Genomic DNA, 25,863 nt, shown 5'->3' with positions numbered 1-25,863 from the left:
GAGCGCGCATGCCGAACGTCCTGTCTGCAGTCTAGCAGGAACGCTGTATAACACAAAAAACTAGCCTATTTTGCTTATATGCATAGCTGTAGGCATCTTGAGATGTATCGGCTACTGTAGGAGCAACATATGCACCTGTCTATTACTAGTTATCACCATCAATGTGCACATAAAAATAAAAAATTAAAAAAAGACACCTCTATATGCTATGTGCTGGACCGCATGAGCCTCATTTGCGTAAACACGTTCTTAACTACGTGACAACACCTCTTCCCACCCTGGATCCACCTCATTGGTCATAAAGGTCAATGTGCCCAAATTGCGTATCACTCATTTTGTTAGCATGATTAATATAAATTAACGCTAAATGGGTGTATGTTCAATTCTGCATTAGCCCCACAAGATGTGCTGCTCCTTGAAGCTTTCAATTCTATACATCTTTGAGCGTATTAAATATATGAAAGCTGTGTGAATGAGTTTGCTTGGTTCAAAAGGATACTGTGGGTTTGAATTTCAAATAGAAAAGAAATACACATTTCTTACTAATGGTCTAGTTCAGAATTTATCTTTGATAACATTCCTAATCTACTGCAAGGGACTCTAATGAGATGGCCAGGAAAAATTACTACTAAAACGGGTGTGGATTAACAGATCGACAGTGTCTAGACTGGGACAAAATGTCGACATACTAAAGGTAGACATGTAAGAAGGTCAACAGGTACAAATTGTCGACATGGACAAAAGGTCGACACAAAAATGATCGACGCATGATTTTTATTTTTTTCAGTCCTAACCCTCACCTTGGTGCCTAACCCTCCCTCCTTGTTCCTAACCCTAACCATTGGGGTAGGTGCCTGACCCTAACCCTCTCTCCTGGTGCCTAATCCTAACCGTTGAGGTAAGTGCCTAACTGTCGGGGTAAGTGCCTAATCCTAAAAAAAATATTTATTTATATACATACACACACACACAGATATATATATATATATATATCTCTCATGTTTTGACCATTTTTGTGTCGATCATTTTCATGTTGACCTTTTGACCCTGTCGACCATGGGTGCCTGTCAACCTTCTAACATTTCTACCTTTAGTATGTCGACCTTTTGTCCCAGTCGACCTATTGACTGCCTAACATTTTGTATCTATCTAGACATTTTCAATCTTTTTACTGTCTATCGATAGTCCAGGACCCAAACAAGGAGAATATAGGAAGTGTTCGTCCTCACCACCGGGATGTATAGGTCCACAGTGCAAAATTACATCCTGTGAGTCTCACAAGATCCTGATTAGCTCTAACATGAAAACAAAAAACATTGTTTCACCTGTTTCTGGTCTATATGGAGTTGATACATTATATCAGCAACAGTTAGAACAGGTGCTATAAACATTAAAAAGATAATTGCAGTGTTCAACAAGGTCTATTTTGATCTACTGTTTGATACACCTAAAGAAGTAAAATGAATATCAATAAAACAAAAAAACACAAACTCACCTCAGCCTTTACACCATTCCAAAATCTAAACAATTTCAGATTTTGGGTATCTAAATAACTGGGATAAATGCATGTTAAGATATATTTCTGGGGACTGACAAATGCATAAGAAAACAATCATAGGTAATAATGTTATATGAAAAATAGCACATTATTCAATTTAGCTTAAAAATAATTACTGTAGTTTAAAACTAATAAAGAAACCGTGTGTATTTAAGTAATAAACTAACAAATAGAAAAACAAAGTATTCATATTTAGCCAGCGCATAGCAAAAGGATAAAAGTGGTCAGCTCAGGAAACTATGCAGGACATTCTGTGATTAAGGTGTGAGGCAAACTATGCATTTATTACCCAGTAGGAACAGTAGTCTGTATACACTTTTAGTCTGCTGTAACAAGTTGCAGCTCAACCTCCCCCCTCTGCACCCTCCCCTTTCTAGTCCACTTGACAGATTAGACCCTTCTTTTTTTGTGTACCAATGCCTGCCTCTTGCTCCACTACTTACTCTGATGTATCACTGCTACTGCAAGCTGCCTTCTCATCCTCTCCTAGAACCTTGATTCCCAAGGAGTCCACAGCTCGCATTAAGATTGCCTCCATCGCTTCCACAGAGAGTTTCTCCAGGACAATAACTCTACAGCGGCTTAGAAGAGCAGAATTCACCTGGAAAGAAGGGTTTTCTGTTGTTGCTCCAATAAGAGTGATTGTACCACACTCCACGTGTGGTAAAAAAGTGTCCTAGAAATGGGAGGGAAGCAGAAAGAACATCTGAACTATCCTGAGTGAGTATATACAGCTCAAAAAAATGAAACCACAAATATAAAACCTTAGTTTCTGCTAATGTAAAGTACTGAATTGTTATCAGATAAAAGGTAATATCAGGCTTCATTACTTGGATAGGTGTGAAGAGATAAAAGGCTACATGATAATACACATAGCTGGCATACTGTGAGGGATTTAAAATATGAATCTCTCCTCTCCTTTATATGGTTGCTTCCTAGGCTTCCATGCACATGTAAATCAACAATGTTAAGTGGTTGATGGATAGCTAGCATCCTTATCAGCTAGTAGTACATAACTTAAGCAATGATTTACAACCTTTATATTTCTCGCAAATAGCCCAGACCATGCTTCCATCCTATACATTTCTATGTGCTCTTGTGGTGTAAACTAAAGCATTACAATGTATACTTCTACTAATTGTTTTATATAGTAACTAATCTAGAAACAGATGCTTCTATTTAAAATAACTTTATTAGATTTGGACCATTGAATTGACAATTTAAAAAAAATCAAACAAACAAGATGCTCATGGTGAGTGCCTACAGTGAATTTCCATCCGAAAATAAAACAAGCAAAATGTTAGAAACACACAGTATCACCACAACATCAGGATTAGAATATTTACTTATTGGGAAGGAAAAGGAATTCTGTAAACTTAACATTGGAATGAAAACAAACATTATATCTATATACAATAATAGCTTTCATCAGAGAAATACAATCCAAGCTTCAGCCAAAACTGGCATGTACTCTAGTGTTACAACTGACTCAATTAATATTTGTGGCTTTCTGCCATTAAGCTGTATCTATATCACTTACAAAGTATTGTATGCACAATTTATCATGTTTTATATTATGAGGTTTACAAAAAGTAAAACAAATCGTTAAACATGTCTGCATAATGGGAAGTAATTTGAGTACAACCAAATCGAATGGTAGAAAACACAAACAAAATACATGACATAAAAATGCTATAGTAGAATAACTTGAGACAATACCTTTATGATATAGATTTAGTCTTGATTACTCACACATCTCTTCACTACTACTGTAGTACAGATATAACTATACTTTTCCTGACAGTATGGGCTCAATCCAATTAGGCGCGAGTTGGGTCCTGCGAGCTGTACTCGCGCAGAACTTGCACTGCGAATTACATTTGCAATCTAATTCCAAACTCGCACTGATTTTTCAGAGGACGTTGGTTTTTTTTTTGTGCACCCTGAGCAGTGGAAAAGGTAGGCAGATATTTATGTTAAGGTAAAAATGTTGGGACACAGTGCAGAACCTCTGGTATATCCCTCACAATGAATAATCATGCACTTGGAGGGGTTTAAATAGCATAATTTGGCCAATAAAGACATGTCAGTTTTAATTGCTTAAATGATGTGGGACAGGCATGTGGAGATGTAAATGATGTGGGACAGGCATGTGGAGATGTAAATGATGTGGGACAGGCATGTGGAGGTGTAAATGATGTGGGACAGGCATGTGGAGATGTAAATAATGTGGGACAGGCATGTGGAGATGTAAATGATGTGGGACAGGCATGTGGAGATGTAAATGATGTGGGACAGGCATGTGGAGATGTAAATGATGTGGGACAGGTATGTGGAGGTGTAAATGATGTGGGACAGGTATGTGGAGATGTAAATGATGTGGGACAGGTATGTGGAGGTGTAAATGATGTGGGACAGGTATGTGGAGGTGTAAATGATGTGGGACAGGCAAGTGGAGATGTAAATGATGTGGGACAGGTATGGTGAGGTGTAAATGATGTGGGACAGGCATGTAGAGATGCAAATGATGTGGGACAGGCATGTTGAGATGTAAATGATGTGGGACAGGCATGTGGAGCTGTAAATGATGTGGGACAGGCATGTGGAGATGTAAATGATGTGGGACAGTGAGTGGAGAAGTAAATCATGTGGGACAGTTATGTGGAGGTGTAAATGATGTGGGACAGGCATGTGGAGATGTAAATGATGTGGGACAGGTATATGGAGGTGTAAATGATGTGGGACAGGCATGTTGAGATGTAATTATGTGGGACAGGCATGTGGAGATGTAAATGATGTGGGACAGGCATGTGGAGATGTAAATGATGTGGGACACGCATGTGGAGATGTAAATGATGTGGGACACGCATGTGGAGATGGAAATGATATGGGACACGCATGTGGAGATGTAAATGATGTGGGACACGCATGTGGAGATGTAATTGATGGGAGATGGGTTTTTGAACTTGCAGATTAGAGGTAAAAGTGTTTATTACAACTTTTTACAAACTTCTATAAAAACAATGAGAAATTACTATACAGACATTTTTCTGTACCTCAGAATGCTGTAAAGACTGTATTTTGATGAAAAACACTTGTTTGCTATAATTTTTCAACCATTAATAAACAGTACAAAAATCAGCCATTTTACTTTTTTTTTTTCTTTAAAAACCACCAGTACTCTCCTTATGGCCACTATATGGTCCTGCTATCTCAGTTGTCACAGGATGATTTCCACACTCTTACATGCACTTCTCCCAGGACGCATTTTCTAGAAAAAAAAGTCACACACCCTCGCCATAACTACTACCATGAATTACCATTTCTAATTGGATCCAGCATGTCTCGGGTGCACGCAATTGGGCGAAGTATGCAAGTTTCATAAAACAAACTTAGATTCTTAAACTTGCATCCAATAGGATTGAGCCCTAATAGTCTAAACTGAAGCAGTCACTTCTCTTTATAGAGAATGTTGAATGTAGCAATAGCTAAACCACCACCTTTTGGGGTTTTTTAACGGCTTGTTGCTGCATGTGTTGTAGTTATCTACCTATTTAAAAGTACTTCTCTGCACAACATCATGGCAGAAACATTAATTAACTAAACACTGTCCTGATTAATGGATAATTATCATATACAGTCAGGTGCATAAATATTGGGACAATGACAGAATTTTCATATTTTGGCCTCTATTCACCACCACAATGGCTTTGTAATGAAACAAACAAGATGTGCTTTAACTGCAGACTTTCAGATTTAATTTGAGGGTAATTACATCCAAATCAGGTGAACGGTGTAGGAATTACAACGGTTTCTATATGTGCCTCCCACTTTTTAAGGGGCCAAAAGTAATGGGACAAACTAAACAATCCTAAATCGAACTTTCACTTTTTAATACTTTGTTGCAAATCCTTTGCAGGAAATTACAGCCTGAAGTCTGGAACGCATAGACATCACCAGACGCTGGGTTTCATCCTGGTGATGCTCTGCCAGGCCTCTACTGCAAATCCCTTCAGTTCCTGCTTGTTCTTGGGGCATTTTCCCTTCAGTTTTGTCTTTATCAAGTGAAATGCATGCTCAGTCGGATTCAGATCAGGGGAGTGACTTGGCCATTGCATAACATTCCACTTTTTAGCCTTAAAAAATTCTTTGGTTGCTTTTGCAGTATGCTTCGGGTCATTGTCCATCTGCACTGTGAAGCGCTGTCCAATGAGTTCTGAAGCATTTGACTGAATATGAGCATATCATATTGTCCGAAACACTTCAGAATTCATTCTGCTGCTATTGTCAGCAGTCACATCATCAATAAATACAAGGGAACCAGTTCCATTGGCAGCCATACATGCCCACGCCATGACACTACCACCACCATGCTTCACTGATGAGGTGGTATGTTTTGGATCATGAGCAGTTCCTTTCCTTCTCCATACTCTTCTCTTCCCATCACTCTGGTACAAGTTGATCTTTGTCTCATCTGTCCATAGGATGTTGTTCCAGAACTGTAATGCGTTTTTTAGATGTTGCTTGGCAAACTCTAATCTGGTATTCCTGTTTTTGTGGCTCACCAATGGTTTACATCTTGTGATGAACCCTCTATGTTCACTCTTGTGACATCTTCTCTTGATTGCTGACTTTGACACATATACACCTACCTCCTGGAGAGTGTTCTTGATTTGGCCAACTGTTGTGAAGGGTTTTTTCTTCACCAGGAAAGTAATTCTTCTGTCATCCACCACAGTTGTTTTCAGTGGTCTTCCGGGTCTTTTCGTGTTGCTGAGCTCTCTGGTGCGTTCTTTCTTTATAAGAATGTTCCAAACAGTTGATTTGGCCACACCTAATGTTTTTGCTATCTCTCTGATGGGTTTGTTTTGATTTTTCAGCCTAATGATGGCTTGCTTCACTGATAGTGACAGCTCTTTGGATCTCATATTGAGAGTTGACAGCAACTGATTCCAAATGCAAATGTCACACCTAGAATCAACTCCATACCTTTTACCTGCTTAATTGATAATGAAATAACGAAGGAATAGCCCACACCTGTCCATGAAATAGCTTTTGAGTTGATAGTCCCATTACTTTTGGCCCCTTAAAAAGTGGGAGGCACATATAGAAACCATTGTAATTCCTACACCGTTCACCTGATTTGGATGTAATTAACCTCAAATTAAATCTGAAAGTCTGCAGTTAAAGCACATCTTGTTTGTTTAATTTCAAAGCCATTGTGGTGGTGAATAGAGGCCAAAATATGAAAATTCTGTCAATGTCCCAATATTTATGCACCTGACTGTATATGATATGATATATGCAATAAGGCAATGGTCCCAAAGTTGGTCCTCAAGGCACCCTAACAGCCCAGGTTTTAAGGATATACTAGGAGGTACTATTAAGTCACCTATGCTCAACTAAGTATATCCTTAAAACCTGGGCTGGGGTGCTATGAGGACAGAGTTTGGGACTACAATCAAAATACTGGTTAAACCAATATACAGTATAAGGTGAATCGGCCTGTGAATGAATGGTTGAGTTAATTCTCATATTAAGGGGATGGTGTATGTAGAAGATACAACAAAATTATTTTGATACATGTACCATAATTATTTCTATGTATACTTTTAAAATATATTTTTGTTTTAAAGTTATGGAAAAGTTAAAATTTTACAACTAAAAAACAGGAGAGGTGTAGAAATTACCAGTGAATGAACGCACCATGCTAGCAAATGAACATACAAGTCCAGTAAATTAATAATATGACTTGCATCAATAAAACAGTCAACCGATCTAATCTAACATTGTATGCAATAAAATTTAAGATTACTGTATTAAACCTGAAAATGTTCATTCACTGGGTGATTCACCCTATTAAGAGTTCTCAAGGTATGAGTGAGGGCTTGGTGAATAATGGTAAGGGGCCTTCTTTCCTATTGCATTCTAATGTCTAAACTTTATTATCCACAGTATATTTGTTATATAAATTGTAAACAAACAACACAACCTCATTAACCTTCATTGCTTTTTATCCACATACAAATGGGCTACATTATTTTAACAATAAACAGTGTAATAATTTGTACAGATATTGCGCTGTCACAATACCCAGAATTAACTCAGACAGTGGACTCACTGTTTGTTGGTGCTATGGTTCTATAATAGAACATTTTAAAGTGAAGTAAAATAGAGTTCCATTTCAACATAATAAAGATGAATGACAAAACATTTTAGAGTTTTAGATGATGCATTCATAAAAGGAAACATACATAACACTGTTTCTAAAGCTGGGCATACACTATACAATGATCTGTCAGACATCTGTCCAATCTGGCTGGTTGAAATGAAACCCTGGTAATGTATGGGAGCAATTGACATTCGACCATATACTGGAAAATGGACAAAAAAGATTGGTTAAATTCGTATGATTTATCCAATTTGTTTGAACGACCATTTTTGTTTGCATAACTAATGTTTGTAGTTATTCTTAAGTTAAAAAGTGCAAATATTTTACATGGCACTGTAGATATTGTTATGCTGGGTACGCCTAGCGGCCAATTGGTAAGATAAATACACTTACCAACCGGCCATTCGATGTGTCTCGGCTGCACAATTGGGCAGGCATTTAAATTTGCCCGCCCTTTTGAGATGTCAGTGTCGGCGGGTCCCTAGAGCAAGTGTACGGGCGGTCAGCGAATCGCCCCTAAATACAGCCAGATGTACCAATATATATTGGTATCAGCTGTGCTGGAGGGCCATCCTAATAGGTCTGAACAACGTCTGCTGATGCACTGGTGATATATATCACTCAGCGATATATTGCTAATCGTGTATCCAGCTTTAAGAACTAAATACACACAATGACATTAAAACAGACAAAATAGATGGCCCTTCCCAAATTTACCATCTAAAATGTGCGGTTCACACTGGCTACATAAGGCAGAAAGCACAACAACAATCTGATCAGCAGCAGGTGTTGCATAAAATGTTAATCTCTTACGGTGAAGCACAGTTCTGTACATGGGAAGAGTATTGAAACTATGATTCAGAGATGGATGTAGTGCCAATATTTACGAAGTTGAGTGAAGTTATGTGCATTGTGGCCCAACATACAGCTGGTAAAAAAAGTATTGAACACATCAACATTTTTCTCAGTAAATATATTTGTAATGGGACTATTGTAATGAAATGTTCACCAAATGTCAGCAACAACCCATGCAATCCACACATGTAAAGAAATCAAACCATAGATGTCCAGAAATTAAGTTATGTGTAATAATGTCAAATGATACCGAGAAAAAGTATTGAACACGCTTACTGAAATTCATTTAATACTTCGTACAAAAGCCTTTGTTGGTAATGACAGCTTCAAGACATCTCCTGTATGGAGAAACTAGTCGCATGCATTGCTCAGGTGTGATTTTGACCCATTCACAGTCTTCAAATCTTGAAGGTTCCGTGAGCTTCTTCCATGAACTCTGATCTTTAGTTATTTCCATAGATTTTCAATTGGATTCAAGTCAGGTGATTGGCTGGGCCATTCTAGTAGCTTTATTTTCTTTCTCTGAAACCAATTGAGAGTGCCCTTGGCTGTGTGTTTGGGATCATTGTCTTGCTGAAATGTCCACCCTCGTTTCATCTTCAGCATCCTGGTAGAGGTCAGCAGATTTTTATCAAGAATGTCTCGGTACATTTTTCCATTTATCCTTCCTTCATTCATATGAAAAGTGCCAGTACCATATGCAGAAAAACAGCCCCACACCATGATGTTCCCACCTCCAAACTTCACTGTTGGTATGGTGTTTTTGGGGTGATGTGCAGTGCCATTTATCCTCCAAACATGGTGTGTATAATGGCATCCAAAGAGTTCAATTTTGGTCTCATCTGACCAGATTATGGGCCTGATTCAGACTTGGGAATAGAGGGGGTCATTCAGACCCACTCGCGAGCGCAGGACGCTCGCAAACAGGTCGATGTTACCCTAATGCGCATGACGGTCACCCACAGCTATGCGAGCGGCCAGGAGGCCTCTCCATTTTTAGGTAGGAGGGCACTGATTCAGAGCGAGCGCTCTGGTCAGAGCGTCCAGCTCTGAATCAGGCCCAGAGAGAGATATCTCTCTCAACTGATTATCTTGGTGAAACCATGCTGCACTGCAGGTGGGACAGATTTAAAATGTGCAGAGAGATTTAGATTTTGGAGTGTTTCCAAACTGACATCTAAATTGTTGAGTAATAATAAAGCTGTGTAGTATTTGTGGGCTACATGCAAAAGTAGCCAGTATTTACCCCACATGTAAAAAAAATTTATGTATTTACACCCCTTGCATTGCAATATGGTATGTTCAGGTTCACAGTTGAGAGAGATATCTCACTCTATTCCCAAGTCTGAATCAGGCCCTATATTCTCCCAGTATTTCACAGGCTTGTCCAAATGTTGTGCAGCAAACTTTAAACGGGCTTCAACGTGCTTTTTCTTCGGCAATGGAGTCTTGCGTGGTGAGTGTGCATACAGGCCATGGCGGTTCAGTGCATTACTTATTGTTTTCTTCTAAACAATTGTAGCTGCTAATTCCAGGTCTTTCTGAAGGCTTGTCCTTGGCTCTTCTGATAATTCTTTTCACTCTATCAGAAATCTTGCGAGGAGCACCTGGTCATGGCCAGTTTATAGTGAAATGATGTTCTTTGCACTTCCGGATTTGGCCACAACAGTGCTCACTGGATGTTTCAGAAGTTTAGAAATCTTTCTGTAACCAATGCCCATTAGCATGTTTTACAACAATAAAGTTGCGAAGGTCTTGAGAGAGCTCTTTGCTTTTACCCATCATGAGATGTTTCTTGTGTGACACCTTGTTAATGAGACACCTTTTTATAGGCCATCAGTTGGGACTGAACCAGCTTATATTAATTTGCACTGACAAGGAGCAGGGTTGCTTTCTAATTACTAACAGATTTCAGCTGCGTCTTATCTTTCCATGCCTTTTTGCACCTCCCTTTCTTAATGTGTTCAATACTTTTTCCTGTGTCATTTCACATTATTACACATAACTTAATTATTGGATATCTATGGTTTGATTTCTTTGCATGGGTTGTTGCTGACATTTGGTGAAAATTTCATTACAATAGCCCAATTACAAATATATTTACTGAGAAAAATGTTGATGCTTTCAATACTTATTTTACCCGCTGTAAGTAATTGCTAACACTTGAAAAGAGGTTTGCATTATCTAGGTATCTCAGGGTGGAGACTGGGTCGTGACCTAAAGTGATGGCAAAAAGGGGTTGTTTCCTGGGCGTATTACAGGAGTGTTACAGGCATGTCTGGGAATGCTGCTACTTTCCCAATTGCAAATCCGGAGAGTATCCAGAGTAGACCCTAAAGCTACCGCAAATGTTGATGGTGCAACCATGAAGCCTGAAAGCGGGCATCTCACTGCTCTTACACTCCCACCGCACCATTCGCACAAAAGGAAAGCTGAGATTAACATTTGTATATTCCAGCAAGCGCGACTGCATTGCCAACCATCTCTGAATTCTTAAAAACATATATTAGCATTCCTGCTAGTGTGTTTCAAAAGGGGTGCCACTCCCTGGATGATTTTAAAAAGTTAAAATGCACCGTCCTTATGGATGTGCTCTGGCGATCACAACCCGATGACGGCAGGCCCACAGTGCTCCACATTACACAGTGTTACTGCCCCATCTCCATAAATGCTGGCCACACCCGCTAGAATGATGGAAAGGGGGGGTGCCACGAGGCCATGTCCTTCCCCCCCGAGAAGACACTCCACCTTTTAGGTTGTGCCCTTGTAAACTGGCACACTGCCCCATCAAAAATCGAAAATGAACACTGTATATGTATATTTGTATTGTCAAAATAGCCTATATACACATTTACATCGATGGGCATCTATCTCCAAGTTGCAGTTATTGAGAAATCAATAGAAGTTCTATGAAAACTACAGTATGTGTACTTTGTGAGAAAATATAGGATACATTTACAATCAAGCATGACCTTAAACGGTCTGGTTTACCTGTTGCGTCTTATTGAAACGATGGATCTCATCCACAAATAGGATGGTTTTTCTCTTGAAAAGTTTAAGCTCATTTTGGGCTTGCTTGATGAACTCACGCACGTCATTAGTGGAGGCACTTGTGGCCGACAGCGTCACAAAGCGAGTATTGGTTTTGTTGGTATTCTTGGCAATTATGTGGGCCAGTGTCGTCTGAAAAGTATAAGAACTGGGCTTTAACAGACCACAATGAGGAAAAAAAAAACCACACGTACCTAGGAAGAATTCAGTGAAAACATATGGAAGATGTTGTTCATTCTGGAAAGCTAGAAAATACATACTTATAATATACTATCTGAAATGCCCAACACTGCCTGTTTATTTATTTATTTGTTTTCTGTCTGTTTCCACTAGCTACCTCTCCTCTCTCTCTCAACGCTCCCCAACTCCCCCCCCCCATCTCACCACTTTTTCCCTCCACCATTGTCTCCATCTCCGCCTGATCACACTCTTGTGCATTTCTGACACTGGTGGGAGGGGTCAGAGGTCACATCAACTGTCATTACATTCCAACGCGATGACAATTTATTTCAACAGTTGATGTTATTGTATAGACATGCAGGGGGAGATGCATCAAGCCTTGGAGACAGATAATGTGAATATGAAATTGCCCAAATCCACCAATCAGCTTTTGTCATTTATCTAGCACAGGCTTTGAAATTATATTTAGAAGCTGTTGGGTTGTTATGGGCAACTTCATTACTTTATCTCTCTCTAGTCTTAATACATCCATCCTGCAGCCACAAAACACATTTATCATAATCACGATAAATAGACCTTTCTTTCGTCCAGTGCTCAAACTTTTTGGGCTCTTCACTTTAAAGAGATATTCTTACCTTAAACATGTTCTCTACAGTATCTAGTACAGGGGGGTGTAGTAGGGGTATGGCCGGCGGTTTAAATCCCGACAGCGGCACCCCGGCAAGGGTGAAGATCTTGATCGTCCCTAAGGTAAGTATCACTAACCTAATTCTACCCCCTAACCCTCCCTTAAGGGTGCCTAACCCTAACCTCCCCCCCAAGTGCCTAACCCTAATCCCCCCTCTAAGTGCCTAAACCTAACCTCCCCTTCCCCGCTGCCTAAACCTAAGTCTCCCGGGGGGGTGCCTAACCCTAACCTCCCCCCGGGGGTGCCTAATACTAACCCCCCCTTCCCTTAGCCTAAAACTAACCCTCCCGGGGGGTTGCCTAACCCATAGTCCCCCCGGGAGCCATAAACCTAACACTCCCCCCCCCCCCCCCCAGCCGCTGTCCGCGCCCGGCTTACCCTCATTCAGTATGCCGGGCGTCGGTCTACCGGCGTACGGTAAATGATAGACGTCGAGTTTACGACGCCTGTCATTAGTACCACGCCGGGATTAGAGAGTCTGGAAGCCGGCGGTCGGCATTTAGACCGTCGGCTTCCAGACTACATCGCCTACTACAGAATCATACATAGGCTAATAACAGAGATTACACTAACCCTCTGTGAATGCTTCAAGGAATCTTAGGGCTCGATTCAATTCAACGCGAATTGAATAATGCCGGGAAGGAACTCTATTCATTTCAGGACGCTGTTTTGTCGGAGAATGCCAGTTCTCGCACCCCTCGCTCCTCACACATGGTGCTTAGTCAGGAGAACAGGCATTCCCCCACTAAAATGTCAGGCGCAATTCTGTTTCCGCGGTGCTAAGAAAAAAAAGCATTGCGTCTGTAGTTTTGTCGGATTTCTGCTCGGGCCTTAGGAGGGATGCGAGAAGAAATCCTTAGTCTGACTTAACAGCACGCTGAATTGAATAGCTCTGGGAACTCCTTCCCGTAGCTATTCAATTCGCGTTGAATTGAATCGAGCCCTTAGTCAGCTGTTCCTGTTTTCTTCCCATTAATTCCAAATCTATCCACCTTTTAATGATATCTGATCCATATTTTGTCACTAGACATGCAACAAAGTGATTGTATTGTGAGAGGATGTTTACACATCAATACAATTAACAGGTGGAGTTTGGTGGTTATGGAACAGTATAGAAATATCATATCCAACTAGAAAGCCATAAATGACCATTGAGGAGTTGGGAGATCTTTGACACATTAAATTTTCACATCATTAAAATACATACACCAATGGCTAGGACAAGATCCCATTGGCTAATGTGTCAATTTCATTAAAAACAAATGGAAAACATACAAAATCAGCACTGAAAGATGTGTTTACATGGAGTATAACAGCAACTCTAATTTGTTTTCCAGTTTAATCATAAATGCTGCAGCACGTTGCTCCTTATCCCTTCACTTCCTGTATTTGGTTCACCAAGTACTTTGCAAAGCAACTCAAAGGGTTGCTAAGGATCTGGATCTCCTTCACCACGTCCTAGCTGCATACTCCTGGCTCCTTCACACAACCAGCTGCGTGTCATGGATACAGACCACTATTACTTTGGATTAAAGCTTTTCTACAAAGTCTAATCATTGCACCAATGGACTATAACATCCTTAGGGTATTGAACACTATACATTTAGACTGTATAGGCCCTGGTGACTGGGCAATACAACTGCCACTGCTGACTGTTTGGCATTTGACAGCCCGCTAGCCGAAACAATTGACCACACCCTTACACCTGTTTTGTTGCCCATACATTTTCTCCCTTCCTGCCAGCAGTTCCAGTAACCACTAAATTGTGCATAGACTTCAGGGTGAGCACTGAACAGGTGTGCAGTGTAAGTGGCAACTGGAAAAGCGCAGTAGCATGTAGCAGCAACCTTTACATGTAACGTTTTTTATTTTTTTACCATTTTCATACCTACTATGAAGAAATAGACTGAGCTGAGGGGAAGCTTTGAAAGGTATTAATAGACTCTATTCTAACACCATGTTAAAAGGAGGTGAGAAGTTATTAAATAATTCATATAATAGATAAACAAGGAAAAGTAAAAAGTAGTAACTTAGGTCATAAAGCCCCACCACTGTGCAGAATTAAAAATAACGTATGTTAAGCACAATAAGAACGTATATGTGTGAGAATTATACCGTCAAAAAAAATTGGCTGTATAAGCCAATATCAAAGAACATACTGTGCCATAAACATTAGTAGAATATTAGAGATGCTGCCAGATGGTGTCTCACACTTATGTCTGCTGTCTTTCAATCTTCTTGTAGAACAGGGGTCTTCAACCTTTGGCCCTCCAGCTGCTGTGGAACCACACATCCCAGCATGCCCTGCCACAGTTTTGATATAACAGCATGCTAAAACTGTCGCAGGGCATCCTGAGATCTATAGTTCCACAGCAGCTGGAGGGCCAAAGGTTGAAGACCCCTGTTGTAAAGTATAAACATAAAATAACTGTACACACTACTGTCATGTAAGAGTAGGTACAGATATAAAAATAAAAAAACATGCTTTAGCCAGCAAAATGTGTGTGTGTGTTTTTTTTTTGTTTTTTTACATCTAGCCGGCATAAAACGCCACATCCAATCATTGGCACCACAAGTGGGCCACATTATTTTAACAGAATATAAAGTAATTATTTGTACATATAATATTACATTGTCACAAAACCCAGAATTAACTCAGTGGGAACAGTTTTTGTTGGTGCTATGATCCTTTAATAGAACATTTTTAAGAGAAGTAGAATATATTTATAGATAAATAAAAATAAACCTGAATGACTTAAAACATTTTGTTTTTAGACAATGCATTCACAAAGGGAAAATACATAACAAATATTTGTTAGAAATCGTGTTATTATTGTTAGTTATTCTGTATTTAAAATAGCAAATATTTTACACGGCACTGTAAATCGTGTTATGCTGGGTATACACTAGGACGACTGAACAGTCATCAGATTCGCCATCCTAGCAGCCTATTGGTAAGCTGTACACACTTACGAACCGGTTGCTCGATATGTCTAGGTTGACATCTCAATTGGGTGGGCATTTAAATTTGCCCGCTCAGTTGAGATGTCAGCGACCGTACCCACATCAAGATGCACCAATTTATTGGCTGTGCTGCGGGGCTGATCTGATATCTCTGTGAACGACGTCGTTCACAGACATAGCGGTCGTTCACAGACATAGCGGGTGTACACATCCGCCGATGCACTGGCGATATAACACTCGTCAATAAAACAAGTGATATATTGCCAAGTGTGTGCCCTTCTAATGAGTTCCACACTTGCAGCCTGACCGTAATTTCTGCATTTACCCCATGTCAATCGGCTGGAACAGAGACGGGAGTCTCATCTAGGTGATCTCCCAGTATATCCAGACTTCTTCCAGTGTCACGCTGAATCCACCTACAGGTATATTGACACCTCACCAACCGAAGTGCTATATACAGGACTAATTCTTTATACATAGTAAAGGTGTCTATAACTGAATATTTGACTGATTACATACTTTCTGAATACGAAACATTGTGTGTTCATTTATAATACAGCACACATCAATTTTGCGACAGGCTGTAATATTCATTATGAATACTCTACATCTACAGGGATAATATAAATCAATACAGACATTGGTTTCTGTTTATTTCCCAGAGAATCTTTTTATCCTGGATTAGTATCTACATCTTCCAATCTAGAATTGTGTACACTTATTAGATTAATTGTTACAAAATACATTTGGCCATTGTGTTACTAATCTGTATATTAGGAGCTTGATCAACTCCTTGTTTTGCAGTTAATTTGTCATAGTAAATGTGCCTTTTATTATATGTTCTATTATAGACTTGCTCATGAGATATTAGAAGTTATATATACACTGTATGTTATTGTTTTTTTTATTGTATTTATGCTGGCTGTCTAACAATCATTTATAACCTAATTGAAGGTGCAATAAATAAAAAAAAATTTAATTTTATATGCCATCGCCTTATGTCCCAACATAAATATCAGAGCGCAGTTCTCATGTTTTTTTAATAAATTCATAGTGTTAACACTTATATTGCAGCTTGTTCTTGTATGCATCTAATGTCTGTTAGTCCCTGGTGGGGCTGTGTGTTCAGGAATATAATGTATTGCAGCTTTTATTGACTGTGGTGTTCCTGTTTTTTGCTTTGTGGAAGAATCTGTGTTGGCAGAGATCGGCATATGCAATGAAACATCTGTGTCCTATGTCTAACACTGACAAAACAGTCCGTGTTAGAGAAAGGAGAGTGTCTGGCTGCTGGTCGCCAGCATCTGGGGGATGGAAAGGGAAAAAGAGGGAGCCAGAGGGGTCCTGGAGCAGGAGGCTGAAACTGGGTACAAGGTCACTACTAGTTGCAGAAGCCACCTAGAATAGTGTGTTTGTACTTGGGCTCAGAGTATGTTTCTAGAGGGGACTAAAGTTAAAAAATAAAAAATAAAATAATCAGAAAACCCGCAGGGAAGACTCCCTTGTGGCACAGAGCTTTTATAGATAGACAAATCATCACACAACTGAAGACATTTTATTATGTAGGCAAGCAGATATTTTAGCCATGATTTTAAAATGTGAAGGACCACCAATACCCTATTACTCACCAGTTTATCCCCATTACAACAAGATGCAATAGAGATAAGAGCTCTGTGCATTATTATAGGGAATTATTGTCCGCTGCATAATTTAGAAAGCTATCAAAACATACCTCTATTGTAATATTAAAGATGGATTAACAGGTGTACATTCATTCAAAATCTCAAATGACATTCCTATTAAGACCTTTTGGTTTGATAGCGACCCAAGAATATATTTCCTTACGGGTTGGTTTTTGCATGAGAAAAAACAAGGCTGGATTACCCATGTTGGATGTCCAACACACATTGGGAGACACCATTCTAAGTAACTCAAACCCAGTGTTCTCCCCAGGCTGTTTTTTGCGGGCGCATCGCCCGGCAGAGACAGCCTACCGCCTGGCACCTCCCCCCGCCCCAATGCGCAGCGTTCCCTGTCGCCCTCAACGTGTCTGCGTTGACCCGGGACTTGCTACGGCTGTACAGTTTACTGGGGAGAACACAACTATTCTGCTTTATCAACAAAAATACATAATAGCAAAACAACAATTATAAAAGTCTATTTTGGAAGAAACTGTCAGCAAATCACAACAACCAACTACCTAATATGTCTAAAGAGCCCATGCTAGTGCCAAAATAGCGATTTAGCACTTCCAATTCACCTGCCAATGTGTGGAGAAACTATTTTGCCTATTTTTCCATGTAAAGTTTTTGCGTAGGCAAAAACGTCTTGGAATTGAATACGGAGAAAAGTTGAAAGCAAGCGAAAAGCGCAAATCGGCGGAAACTTCTCCAAATGGCACTATTTGCGGCTAATTGAATTCTGCCCTCAGTCTTATACCGACCATACACGGTGCGATAGCACCGTGCGAGGCGACAGGGGATCAGACGTCCGACATATCGGGCGGTCCCCACACCCAGTATGATCGGGTGGCCGACCGCCCGAAATGCCGGCTCCCCCCTGCCTCAACCGCATAGCTCTGTATGGGATCACACATCGCATTCCCTGATTGACTGGTTTTGCAGTACGATCAGGAGATGCGATGTACGACCCCACGGGAACACGCTTGTGCCGACATCAGGCCTATACACGGTGCGATGTAGCAGCCAAATCGCATCAATCAGTCGGATCGGCTACTTCATCGCACCGTGTATGGCCGCTTTAGTTGCATACAGATATACAAGTGTTGCATATTAAATTAATCAGTGCAGTCTAATGAGACGGTTTTGTCACATCACATTGTGACTAAAGCACACAGAGTGAAAAAGATGCCCACTTGTGCCAGGCATCTCTCACTGCATGGTGTATTGAGGCAAGGGGGTTAATTTACTAAAGTGCAAGTTTTTAGATGAGTTGTTGCCCATAGCAACTAATCAGATTCTAGCCATTATCTTTTAGAAGGTGCTAGATAAATGATATGTGCATATGGAGGCGTAAAAAACACAAGTGTACATTTAGAAATTGTAAAACAGTTTATGGATAACCTGCTGCTAATCAAAATATAATACTTTACTTGCAGCAACATAAAATGTAGTTGTACTGTGAAGTAATATGAATCCTAAATTAGTATAACTTATGCAGTTTGCTTCTGCAACCTAAGATTAAATTGTTTTCTAGTTTGCACTGTATAAAACCCACATCATTTGAACCAACAAGTGAACTTCAAAGATGAGAAACATTCCATAAATATTTGTAAATAGTACAGACCACCATCATTTTTATAAACTTCTTAAAATAAACAAATAAAGTAGTGTTGTGAAGTTGGAAAATTAGATTTGTACAGAAAGTTGTGTAACATACTGTAGTGCCAGTCCGTCTGTTGAATTGAATAATGACAATTGAAACACTAAAGCAAAAGGTCACAAACAGCTCCAGCTCTGCTCATTTCCAATCACTGTTAAGGATGTGCACATGAGATGAATGTCAAAACAACACAGGAGTCATGTGTGTGTGTTCAGGATGGAATTACGCTCAGTGCATGGAGTTTAAATTGGCCAAAATGCTGAAGCGATACCATCTGCTTTACTGTTCTAATTTGATATCTTCCCTGCCCTAAGAACAGGCTTCCACCACCTGTCATTTATTCTGGGTTATGTGGGACCCCCAGGTCACTCCTCAGATAAGTTTTTTCGCAACCTCAAAAATTATCTGATGAACCACAGGAATGTATGAGTGCCTGGATTAGAGGCATGGATGGGGGTGGACGCATTTCAAGGAAAGTGCCAACTGTTTATCTGCTAAATGGAAAGTGACTACTGAAGATTTCACATGCCAAAAATTCACATTCATTAACACAGCTCAAGGCAGCATAATATAATACGTAGTTTACATACTGCCCTGACAGGTATCTCCATAAAATCCCACTATATGTTAATACACTGTTACATTTAGCAATGTTGTAGAAATGTTATATATATATAAAAAAAAATATATAGTGAAAGGATGGCACTCAAGGTCTCAACAGCACTTCTAATAAATATCAGGCACAGCCAGGATATATATACATATATATATATATATATGTATGTATATATATATACACACACACACACACCCATACTGTGTGTATATATATATATATATATATATATATTATAAACAATACGTATGTGTACTTGTCACGTGTATTATTGAAGCCCGTGAGTGCCGCACATATATTAATCTTTAATTACAGCATCTCTACACTGATACGCCAGTGCTGGCAACAGTGTAAAGTAACCTTGGGACCAAGGTTATTTTGGATATCGGAATATTCCATATTTTGGAATATTTGCATTCCATAATGAGATATTTTGGGAATGGAACCCAAGTCTAAACACAGAATGCATTTATGTTTTATATACACCTTATACATACAGCCTGCAGGTAATGTTATACAATATTTTCATTCATTTTGTGGCTCAAACAAATTTTGTGTACATACATGAAATTCATTTATGTATCATATACACGTTATACACAGAGCTTGAAGAAAATTTTATACAATAATTTTAATAAACTTTGTTTAAGGCACAAAATTATGGACATTGAGCCATCAGAAAGCAAAAGGTTATACTATCTCTGTCATGCTAAAAAAAAAAAAAAATCAGTATTTCGGAATATTTGGATGTGGCAGACTCAACCTGTATATATACAGATATATAAATTGACAACACAATAAATTGTCATAAGTGTGTGTATATAGGGACATTTGTTTGCACTATTTATTTTAGCCCCAGAGTGTTTACTAGTCTTTGGTAACGTGTCAAATGAAAGATTTTAAATGGCCTTAATTTAATGTAATCAAACACCGTTCTCATTGGTAGCAGTTACATTTTTGTGCATGTAATTATTTAGAAAGCAAGCAAGCAACCTTTCCTTGAATATAAGGGAAGTTCTGTTTATTAAGAAAGTTTGTCAAAAGTATAAAATATATGCTACAAATATCAATGACTTTGACCAACAAAGTAAATAACTTCTATAATTATTTTTCATGCCTAGTATATACATTACATATTTCAGCTTCCACTGACTGTAGAACACAGACAAATCAGCATACATGTTGCCAACTCCACATTTAAAATTACTGCTTAATTTTGGGTGTTACCTGCATTGTAAACTGTGGGCCCGATTCATTAAGGATCGCTATTGCGATCGCAGCTCCATAATCGCACAGGTCTGCTGCGAAAATATGTTAATGAATGCTATTGCAATGCAGTCACACTGCCAGCATAGACGCTCACTGCCTCCCACTACCGTTATCTCACATCCATAATACCTTGCAAACCTCCATAAACATCGAGTACCATCGGCCCCTCACTCGGAATTACAGTAGCCCTGACCTTACCACTGTCACAACTGCTGTTTGCGCTTACCCCTCCCCTACTCGTGCAACTGCCTGTCCTTACTCCCCTCTACCCCAACTTTTCCCTGCCTATACCTCCAGCTCTACCCCAACTGCTTTTTGCCCTGAACCCCCTCTATACCAACTGCAACCTGCCCACAGCACTGTTACAACTGTTGCCTACCCTCACCTCCCATAATATGTGATGGGACCCAGAAACTGTGAAGTAGGACCCCAATCTTTTAAAGTGAGGGGTCCCTGGGACCCACAAGTTTTTTCGCTCAGAGCGATCACTGATGGGCGTGCATAAATTAGCCAGTGTGTTGCATACGCAGTTTTAGTACTTACTGCATGCAACAAGGTTAGCAATTGCTGCCGCATCGAGGAAGCGGATCAGCACTGTCCTCTGGAGTGTTAGGCTATTTTGTGCATCCTCTGTATGTGGGACTAGCCCTGGCTGCAGCACCTATGTGACGTCATGAGCGACTCGGGAGGAGGAAGAGCTTCACTGCAGTGCAGGAATGGCTTGTAAAGCCATCCACTGTGCTGCTAGGCTTATTAGTATTATGTCCGAGACTTAAGCCCCTGCACATCCGGGCGGGCAGCAGATGGTGGTTAATGGGCGGAGCCTCAGACAGAAATTAAAAATAACTCCTGTCTCCAGCCCGGCCTTGGTGACAGATACTTTCTGTGTGCCTGATGTGAGCCAGTCTCGCTCAGACACTAACCTTCCTCAGCTTTGCATGATGTGGGACCAAGCCATGGAAGGAAGGGGAACGAAGGAAGGGGAAAGGAGCAGGAGGTGACAGGACTGCTGTGATTGGGGAGACCTGAGCTCCGACTCGCATGCTCCTTCAGCAGCACCTGGGGGGGAGCTGTGTGTAACAGGAACACCCTATTCGCCTCCACTGGTTCAGTTCGTCCCTGATTCTACTCCCTGGCCACAGATAGCACCACCAGGCAGCCCAGCCTCCCCCCTCCTTCTCAACTGGAGCTCCTGGCAAATGCCATCCTGGCCAAGGGGTAGATACACCCCTGGCAAGACACATACCTGCTGAGCCATCACTCTGTAATGCTGTGGTGTATGAGCCGGGCTCCCTGTAGTCACCGTGCTGCGCTCCGGACTCTCTAACAATGAGTGACCACGTGCAGACGTCACTCTGAGTCCGACCTGGGACAGGGGGAATGTGGGGTGGAGACGCTGCCTCACTGCTGCTGCTCCCGGGCAGTGGGCGAGGCTTGACAGTCCCAGGTCAGAGCGTGGTGAGCCGGCCGACGTCTGACTGACAGGTCAGACTTAACTGCTGAAGCCAGAGATTGGGAAAGAAGACGCCGGTAGCTATTGGTTGAGAAGACGACGTCGGCAGTGAGCGACTGCTGCACACAGCGCAGCCCAAAAACAGCGCGTCCTGCAGGACCCGCTCAGTTTTTAAAATCGGGTCTGCAACTCCCTGTAGCGCATAAAAATGGGCTATAGTGCGTATTTTGCAATCACTGGCCCATGCAACGGTGTTCAAACGGACAGACACGCCTGCGTTTCTCCGACCACTCCTCCATCACCACCCCCAAACGCTCACTGCATGTCAATCACTCTGTGAATGCTCTCGATGGTTTGTGTGATCGCAATGCGATCGCAGGGGTGCCTTTTTGCACTGCGATGCATGCGCAGTACGCAACAATCAGCCGTCTGCGTACGCTTTAGCAATATCGATCCTAAATTAATTAGGCCCTGTGTTCCTTCTTTAGAATGTGTAAAGTAATCAGGACCTTTAGGGCACACTATGGTATACTTAAAAAAATACATTATAGACACGTTCTCATAGGTGTTTAAACCTCTTAATTCTTGTCAAATTACAGTAGTTACCAGAAGACTAAGAACTGTAACTATGCCCTTTTTCAGTAAAACCCTATTAATGTCACAAAACACTCTAGTCACATAAGTCACTGATCTCTGTGTCCAAATTAAAATGTTTTCACTCAAAAAGCAGTAGTAGACTCCAGTCAAATGGAAATGACATTTGCTAAAAACACCCTAGTGATGTATGATCACAATTTTGCAAGACCCTAGCCTAACTCGCCTTCTGGTGAAAGCAGCTCAGTGTAATTCAGAATAGGCAAATAAACATCATGTAAATATGAAGCTATAAGGTTTCAATGAACAGGACCAGTTGACATAAGCTCGGTACACCCTAGAACAGTGGTTTCCAAACTTTTTGGAATCACGACGCCCTAGAGTATCAGCATTGTTTTCACGGCACCCCTAAGTTTAAGATTGTTATTGAGAAATTCAGAATTTTTTTAGTAAAATAGTAAAGTGAAGTAAAATATGCTGATCTATCATCCTTAGGTTCAGTTATGTGATGGTGGATTGGTTTGCACTTCTGTTTGTTCACATATTTACATTAAATTGACCATAAATAATTTGATTTGGTGCTGGGCCACCAACCTGAGGCACCCCTGCAAATGTCCCAAGGCACCCCAGGGTGCCACGGCGCACAGTTTGGGAACCACTGCTCTAGACTGTATGTCGTCCAATCCTGCAGATCAGGTGACATATTGGGCACATCGTCTAGTGTGTACCCTCTATTTGCACTTACCCATATTTTCCAGACAATTTCATTCTTGCAACAAGTTATAGTTTCAGAAAATCATAATGGTTTTATAAAATAAAGAAGAGGTGTAACAAAGTTCTCAGATACAGTCTCAGTGTGCTCTCTGCTGGCTGCATCAAATGTTACATGGATGATGTCTAGAATTGTGATTGTGCAGTTTCTGCCCATACAGTAAATGTGGGTACTCTCGGCAGATCCTATGGATCGGTCCCGATATTGTGTCAATATCGTCTAATGTGTATGCTCTGTCAGGCCATGTGCGCTCCCGTTAGTTGGTCAGTCGCACCGTCAGGGCGTCCCTACATGCAGCTCAATTGGACAATGCGACTAACGACCCCATGCAGCGGGATGCGGCAGGGACCAACACTTTGATTGGTCGGCACTGGATCGTCTAATGTGTACCGGACGCCCAATATGTCGGCCCGTTAGATCGCTAAGTACTCATATCATTTAATGTGTACCCACCTTAAATGAAACCTCCCTTCCTACAAACTCAACTGCAAGCACAAAAAGCTGCTACAGGTTGAGTCTCCCATATCCAAATATTCCGAAATACGGAATTATTTTGGCATGACTGAGAAAATGAAACCTTTGATTTTTGATGGTTCAATGTACACAAATATTGTCTAAAGCATATTTCATCAAAACAGGACTTCCACAAAACAATGGTGTTCAAATCAATTTAAAAACACAGTTGCATCATTCTTCCTAATTTACATTGACAGTCCAAGTTTTAAAGATTTTCCCTCAAACAGTGCATATCAGATGAAACTATCACTATCTGCTCTCATTTGTGGTCTCTTTAAGTATATATTTTAAAACAGGAGTATTTTAAATACCCGATAGAAAAACAAGTAAACAGGTACAATGAACATGACAATTTTAATGTAGAATACTTTTCTTACATGTATGCAAGAGGACCCATTTATGGAAGAGGACAAGTAGATAAGAGCCAAAATGTGTGGAATTAACACAAACTAGATGAAATGAAAACTGTAATGTGCAAACCAACCTTGCCACAGCCAGGAGGCCCCCAAAGTATGACGGAAGGGATGTCATTGGCTTGGAGCAGGTTCCTTAGCATGGTGCTCTCTCCTAATACTTTATTTTGGCCCATGTAGTGTTGCAGTGTACACGGCCTCATTTTGTCAGCCAGAGGTTTGCCATCTAATCTCTCTGCCAAGCTCTTTTCTTTCTGTTGGTCTTCGATGGTCTCACGTTGTGATTTCTGCCCTCTGTAAATATGCTCTTGCTTTTGGACCCCAGAACAGGACCCCGCATTCATGTCCTGCCACTTGCTATTTGTCTCCGTCCTTTTAGGTGAGGGTGTAGAAAAAAAAGGCAACTTAGATCGGGTCTCCTCACAGAATGAATCAGTGGACTTATGTTTATTGAACATGGGGAATCTGGGTGCTGCTGATCCCTGAGGCTTCCCAGTACACGGAGAACCCCCAGCGGCGTCTTCCTCATCAGAACAAAGGCGCCTTTTCTTTGGCACCACACCACTTGGATTTAACTGCAGGCAGGAGTCAAGATGAGAGTTAATATCTAAGGCTGGCATCGCTAGGGCACAGACTGGGCATTTCACTGTGCTCTCTATATTGTCTGGTGACAGACTCACCACCTCAGCAGCTTGCTCCATCCTATTTTCTGGAATGAAGCAAATAACAAAACTGATCACTGATGTTACCTCCCTACCACACTAGGTTTATGTGAATAACTCCAGTATTAATCGTTAGTGCTCACAATAACGTGCTGTGTAGTGTGGGGTGGGGTGGGGGAGAGCTATGTGACTGTCAGAGCTGTCATACACCAAGCTACAACAATAACACTAAATTAACAATTATAAGCAGCTCCTACAGAAATCAGGCAGCCGCTGGTGACACAAGCCCGAAGGAAAGTAATAGACTTGTAATAGTTTTCCCGCGAAATGAAGCACTTAGTAAGTAACCCCAGTCCCGGCAACAGTACAGCAATTTCCTTCCTGCAGCTCTACCCCTCCGCCTCAAGTCTCTGTGATGTTACTGTAGCACTGTGGGAAATGTAGTCCGGCGCCGCCTACCCTGTATATGCCAGCTCTACACTACACATCATCATTCTCAGTGCACCCTCACTGTAAATATCCCATCTTACAGATACAGTGCTCACCACGCTTCTACAAGACAGCTTTCCAGTGCAAAAGTATATTGTAGATTGTTCTTCTACAATAGTGTGAAATAAAATAATATATTACTATAGGGTGGGCAAGAAGCGGCTCCCCAGATATTGTAGAACTACACATCCCAGCATGTCCTGCAACATTTTTGATATTTGGGGGCCTATTCATTAACACATAAAATTCGATGGAGGTAATTAGGTTTA

At 40.7% G+C, this 25,863-nt stretch overlaps 2 protein-coding genes across 3 annotated transcripts in view; one reads left to right on the top strand and one right to left on the bottom strand.

Moving 5' to 3' along the window:
- WRNIP1 (WRN helicase interacting protein 1) overlaps positions 1–25,500 on the bottom strand; it is a 99,613-nt gene extending 74,113 nt beyond the window's left edge. The window contains exons 1-4 of one of the 2 annotated variants that reach the window (XM_088471728.1): positions 25,124–25,500; positions 24,515–25,018; positions 11,577–11,768; positions 2,002–2,234 (exon numbers count right to left, since the gene is read on the bottom strand). In XM_088471728.1, the coding sequence (XP_088327854.1) occupies positions 2,002–2,234; positions 11,577–11,768; positions 24,515–25,018; positions 25,124–25,144 (950 nt within the window). In that variant the 5' untranslated portion in view covers positions 25,145–25,500. Of the gene's footprint in view, positions 1–2,001; positions 2,235–11,576; positions 11,769–24,514 lie in introns of both variants that reach the window. The other variant, XM_088471727.1, reaches the window with a different exon arrangement.
- Positions 2,009–25,863, top strand: part of MYLK4 (myosin light chain kinase family member 4) — a 212,506-nt gene continuing 188,651 nt past the window's right edge. The window contains exon 1 of the mRNA XM_088471724.1: positions 2,009–2,278. Within this exon, the coding sequence (XP_088327850.1) occupies positions 2,241–2,278 (38 nt within the window). The 5' untranslated portion in view covers positions 2,009–2,240. The remainder of the gene's footprint in view (positions 2,279–25,863) is intronic.

Source organism: Taudactylus pleione, unplaced genomic scaffold (genome assembly GCF_031769625.1).
Source record: "Taudactylus pleione unplaced genomic scaffold, aTauple2 ptg000116l, whole genome shotgun sequence".
NCBI classification, from domain to species: domain Eukaryota; kingdom Metazoa; phylum Chordata; class Amphibia; order Anura; family Myobatrachidae; genus Taudactylus; species Taudactylus pleione.
The sequence above is the reverse complement of the archived record's forward strand: the minus strand, read 5'-3'. Positions and strand labels throughout refer to the sequence as shown.